The sequence below is a fragment of the Rhamphochromis longiceps genome, linkage group LG10 (assembly GCF_057381845.1).
Source record: "Rhamphochromis longiceps isolate RC_006_pf linkage group LG10, R_longiceps_female_GT1.1, whole genome shotgun sequence".
Lineage (NCBI taxonomy): Eukaryota > Metazoa > Chordata > Actinopteri > Cichliformes > Cichlidae > Rhamphochromis > Rhamphochromis longiceps.
In genome coordinates this window covers 15,832,347-15,838,137 of record NC_140566.1, presented here as the reverse complement: position 1 = coordinate 15,838,137, position 5,791 = coordinate 15,832,347, and the positions used below count along the sequence as shown (strand labels likewise).

At 41.6% G+C, this 5,791-nt stretch overlaps 1 protein-coding gene across 1 annotated transcript; it reads right to left on the bottom strand.

The window, feature by feature from the left end:
* Positions 1–368: 368 nt before the first annotated feature.
* On the bottom strand, positions 369–1,810 carry LOC146660547 (lipocalin-like). The gene is made up of 6 exons (XM_085420464.1): positions 1,610–1,810; positions 1,166–1,305; positions 1,001–1,077; positions 787–900; positions 601–702; positions 369–501 (listed from the first exon to the last, which is right to left on the bottom strand). The coding sequence occupies exons 1-6, from the start codon at positions 1,703–1,705 to the stop codon at positions 482–484; spliced, it is 549 nt and encodes a 182-aa protein (XP_085276590.1). The 5' UTR covers positions 1,706–1,810; the 3' UTR covers positions 369–481.
* Positions 1,811–5,791: the final 3,981 nt, after the last annotated feature.

Genomic DNA, 5,791 nt, shown 5'->3' with positions numbered 1-5,791 from the left:
AAGCACAGAGGAGACCAAGCGTTTGCCTGACCCTTTGGAGCAGTCTGCCTCTTCAAATTAGGACGTCTCCACCACTTTAAATCCCGTCTGAAAGCACATTTCTACTCCCTAGCTTTTAATTGTGACTGAGTTTTTGTTTTGTTCTCTTTAGGTGTGTTTGTTTTACTTTTTGCTTTTATAGCACTTTGGTCAACCTCTGTTGTTTTTAAATGTGCTTATAAATAAACTGATTGATTGATTGATTGATTGATTGCTTGAATACTATAAAGTGTGTGAATGGGGGGGGAAATACATTTTGGTTGTGTTGTTATGGGTGTTCTTCAGTTTATTTCATACAAAGGATGAATAATGAAGAAAAATATTCTCGATGTTTGCATTTTTATTGTTAAAAACATCTCAAGATGGTGCTCAGGCACATTTCCATAACAGATGGTGTAAGATCTTCATGCAGTACTGGTGAGACGATCGGTGGGACAGAAGGTTAGGCAAGTGGACACTCCTCTGTGGAAGGAAAAATGGAAAGTGTAAGGTGATCAGTGCACAACATCACTGTATTCCAAGCTGTTTTTATATAGAACTTCACCACCAATGTAAAAGTACCGCTTTTAGGAAGAAGGACAGTATATTCAGGAAGGATGCCGGTCTGCAAGCAGAACTGCCTGAACTTCTCATCCACCTCATCGCTGAGGTCCAAACTACGTCCTGTGAAACCACGTGATGTAAATCTGCTGCAGTGGGTGTAACTTTGCTAAACGGTTTACTGAACACAGCTAAATGCAACTTTACCAAATAGTCTGTTAATGACAAAGGTTTCATTCCCATTGGTGTTGAAGGAATAGGTCAGGGCGTACTCATCATACTTCACATCAACCATAAGCATGTCACTCACATACCCCCAGTCTGACAAAAAGGAAAAAAGCAGAAGAGAATATGTGAAAAAATAATACTGGATGATGATGATGGAAAATTATTCGTTTCCTCTCTTTGTGGGCGTACTCACGCCGACTCTTGTATGTGAATTTTCCAGGCACCTCGGTCTTGTTGGCTAAATTCTCCATTTTCTGACATGTATCATTACTGTCGCAAAGACATCGCATTAATCTCCAGTGTAAATATTTTAATGCTATTCAAATGATATTTGCTCTGTCTGTCCTCTCGCACTCACATAAGACTGAAGAACAACAACTCAAGACCTCCATCTTCAGTTGGCGTAATGATGGCCGTGCCGGTCTTCATATTGGCTTTGCGACTGACAAACCACTGGTCATTAGAGCAAATTCCAGTCCGGTACCACTTACCTGCCATCTGTGGACACACAAATGGAAAGCATTGAGAATTAGACAGAAGCACAAGAGCTGTTTATTGTAACACAGAATATAAATCCAGCGTGAAACATAACCACATAACATAAATGGTGAAGTCATTATAAAAGTAAATTGTGCAAAGGTTAGCCTCCCGTGTAGACTGCTAAACTGTCTTGGGGGGGGGGGGGTCCCTGCTTATCCCTGTTAGATAACCTCCAGTACCCCCTTTCCATGGCCCTAAGATAGAGACATGGTTATGAAAATAGATGGGTGGTAAAATAAAAATGATTATCAATGATTCTTACCGCCTGTAAATCAAAGTCTGCCTGAGGTAGGATTTCAGAGGAAGAAACCATGAGGGAGCACAGTACCACTCCCAGAAGGGTGTGAAGTGAAGCCATAGCTGCTGATAAGTGGTGAAATGATGATGGAGGAGATCGCAAATGAAGATCTGGAAGTTGCTGTCCGGTGACTCTTTATATAGAAGAGTGAGATTATCTCCCCACCAACAGCTGCACTTATACAAACCCCAGGTTCTGTGACGGCTTTGAACACGTGACATTTTATGCAAACACTTGGTCAGTTTCATAACCACAAAGTTTATTCCTGCAGGGGCAGAATTGTATCCACTGTGTGAGAGGTGAATGTCAGACAGTTACCAAGAAAAACAGTAAAAAACACACAAACTAAACAAAAAAACTCAAATAACAGGACATCTAAGTTCATATCATAGAAATCACAAACTAAGGAGCTGCAAAGTAGTAAAGTTATAGTTACATGATTCATTTATAAACTACGTTTCTACTTTTAACAACGTAGTAGTTGCCTTCCAGTACTCTCTGTGGCGGAGATCACAAAATCAAATGCACCTATCAGCATTTGCGACAGTCGCAGAGACAAAACACACGCCCTGACAGAGATATTAACCTGAGATGCTTTCTTCGAAAATGTGGTTTGTCTTTTAAGGCTTTAATGTCTCATTTTACCCTCATTTGTCTAAAAACTACTGTGCAGTGTGTACCATCCCCAGAGTAAAAAGAAGAGCTTTGTTCACACACAGTTCAAACATTTTTTTTCCAAAGCTGACTGATTAGGAATCCCAAAGTTGGGTTTCCTCATAAGTAATACACGGTCTCACATGACATGATCACTCCTACAGGAAGCAAAGTAAATGTACTATCATTTCATTTCACCTGTAGGGTTGCCAACTCCCTGAAAAATAAATAAGGGACACCTCGTGGCCAGGGCCGGGCAACCCAGTTCACCCTTCCCAGTGTGGTGAATTTTGTAGCTCTTTTTTTTGTGTGTGAAATTATTTTTTAACCATTTGACTTGAATTTGATTTAAGCAGATGCATATTCTTTGTGATATGACCATATGTGAAACAAATGATCATTTAGCCATTTATTTTTAGCTCAAAATGAAAACATTAACACAGTAAAACAGGTCTCTTTCTTAAACAGAAGCCTGTCATGCTTAACTTTTGAGAATATAAGTAAATCTTTCTTTAAAAGAACTGTCCTGCTTAACTTAAAATTATATAAATTAATAGAAAACAATAGAACGAAAAATATTCTTGTAACAGTGCACATATGCATTTAGTACAAATGGCTTCAGTTGAGGTATTATTTCAGCTTTTCTAAAGCTAATCAGCTGCTCCTGTTTGTAAACCCACTTGTTCCCATGATTACGCATCATAACTCATCATCATTATTAAAATATGTATTACTTTTATGTATTAGTCATCTATTTGTTGTAATCATCTATCCTTGCAGTTGTTTATTACACAAAATAAATTATATTATCACACTTCTGGCCACATAGCGCTGATATTCACTGCACATGCCCATATCCTTAACCAGAGGGTTTAAAAAAAACAAACCAATGTTTACATACTGAAGGAAAAAATGTCCATCCCGGTTTTCCCTCCAAGGCACGAGCGATAAGCAGAGTTCTGTCCTTTCCTTCTAAGATTCCTAATTATTTAAAGTAACACTCAGGTATGCCATTCAGCGTGTTAGTACGAGCTCGGGAGCAGCTTGGGAGAACAAGAAAACAGAGACTGCTTTAGGTTGCCTTCCCAATCGACTCAAAGGTTTATTTAGTACATAACAGCTTATATAGAGGAAAAAAAGATTCGTGTGTCAGCAAGTTCTCAGTTCAAACCGGTACAGACCAAATAAGGAAACGTCTTCCTGCCTTGTGAGCAAAGAAGTATCCTGTGTGTAGTTTATCAGTTCAGCTACAATTTATGATCATTCCAGCAAAATACACTCCTAGACATAGAATACAGAGTTCTTTCATTAGTGAATTCTGAAACAAACCACCTGGCCTTTAACGAGCCTTTTTCTAAGAGATAAAGAAGGGAGGATGGGAGTAAGGAAGTGGTCTCGTCTCTGTGGTATTTTCGACCTTGGGGTACCAGCCTGTGAGTCTTACACATCAATTCTTGGGTCAGAGAGAAAGAGAAAAACAACTAGTAAATGGGCCTTATTGAGTAACAGTTTTCACTACAAAGCAATATCCTGTAAATGCTACCGTGGTATCAAAATATCACAACACATACCATATCTGCTTCTGCCTTGGCCTGGCGGACAAAAAATTGGTAAAGGGTTCCCCGAGCTTTCATGCCCCTCATGTTCTTCATGTGCCCACCAATAGAAGCATGCCTATGGAAAAAGTGCGCCGGCACACAGTGCAGTGCGCTTTAAAGGTGTTATCGTGCATTTTCCCAGCCAGGTGTTTTCCTTTTCCCATTCCTCCCTGTACTTTTGCAGCCTTTTTTTCTTTCTCTGAGCGAACAAACATTGCTGCTCTAATGCTGGGCTTACACTGTGCGATTTTTGGCCCATTTTGAGACGATTTTTGAGTCGTGTAACCGATTTGGTGATCGGCCCGATTTTGGCCTTCATCGTGCATCGTTTAGTATACGTGGGGTAACGAGAAGCGGCTGTGGTGACACAGCCGCTCACACTGCTCACGCGCAAACACGTAAACGTCTGTGAAAAAGACGGAGCAGCACGGCTGTGCAGCGTGTGATCTGGACACCAGCGATGGAGGCACAACTTGTAGAACTTTGGAAAGCTCATCCAAGCCTTTTCGATGTGGCCTCACAAAATTATCACGACCACAACAACCGTGAAAATAGTTGGATCTACACTGCTGCTCAATCACAGCTGCCTGATCAATGTTTTTCATTAGCAATTTAGCAAAGTTGGTGGTGGTGGTGTGTCTGTGTGAGTGAAAGAGAGAGAGAGAGAGAGAGCGAGCGACAGATTTTCTGTTATAACCTTCATTTTCTGGAGGCACAGTGTGAGCACTCAGGTCGCATCAGAGCATCGGGCCGTATAGTGTGAAACCCTGCATCGTGACCTACCAACTTCTAACCCCTGCGAGTCAATCGTGCAGTTTGAGCAGGAGCTGAATAACGTGACTGAAAAAAATCGCACAGTGTCTGCCCAGCTTTAGGTGTACTGTCGTCCGAGACTTGCACCGCAGTGTCGGCGTTTGTTTCCCTGTTGGCCATGCTTCTTGTTGTGGTCATCTGTTGTCTTCCGGTATTTTCTCCGTAAGCGACCTTTCCTCGACCAATGAGATGAGCGGTAATCTGAATTGTCATACTCGAATTGTCATAAGTGTGCTGTCAGCTCATTGGTCACAAAGCAGGAGAGGGGCTGGGAATTATGTTTTCAAACAAAGCGTTAATTCCATAAACATTTATAGACTACTTTTGATTCTCACTGTATTACGGGACAAAGTGCGTCCCTTATTAGCTCAATACGGGACGTGTACTTTTGTTTCGAAATACGGGACGATTCCGTTTTTTAAGGGACGGTTGGCAACCCTATTCAGCTGTGACATGATGAAAAACAGCAGAATAGCTAACGCTAACAAATGGGTGTTGAAATGAGAATGTTTCATTTTCTGCTGTTTCATGGGTCAAAAAGGGCGTTGAACCAACCTCACTGGCCGAATGTGCTGCCAGTGTGAACAAAAAATCCTGAACTTTCAAATAAAGTCTTGCTAAGCTAAGTCGCTAAGCTAACTCTGTAAATAAAAGACATCGGTGTGACTGAAATTGTTAGCTTAGGCACGAGTACCGTAAATGTCGGGCTATAAGCCGCTACTTTTTGCACAAGCTTTGAACCCTGCGGCTTTTAGTCAGGTGCGGCTTTTCTATGGATTGTCCATGATTTTTGTCATATCGTAAGACGATTTGTTTTGTGTGTTCCGCTGTTGTACGGCACTACGTTGCCTGGCGGAAGGATCGGGGTTCAAGAGTGGTATGTTAGTCACATGTCCGTCCGCCAGGCAACGTAGTGCCGTACGAAGTAGCGCGAAAAACAAACTTCAAAGTAGCGCTACGCATTCAGCGGGAGGCGTGGATGATGAGCGGCGATAAACTTGCAAGTTATGCCCAAAAAGCAAGTTATGCCCAACTCCACCGGTGGATTCTGACAGCGTGGAAAAGTGTGAAAACATCCACG

Excerpts from the sequence above, each read along its gene's own strand:
- LOC146660547 (XM_085420464.1), bottom strand. The coding sequence starts at position 1,705 with ATGGCTTCACTTCACACCCTTCTGGGAGTGGTACTGTGCTCCCTCATG. Across the intron at positions 1,306-1,609 it reads CAGACTTTGATTTACAGGCG|ATGGCAGGTAAGTGGTACCG; the intron begins GTAAGAATCATT and ends GTGTGTCCACAG. Across the intron at positions 502-600 it reads TGTCCTTCTTCCTAAAAGCG|AGGAGTGTCCACTTGCCTAA; the intron begins GTACTTTTACAT and ends TTCCTTCCACAG.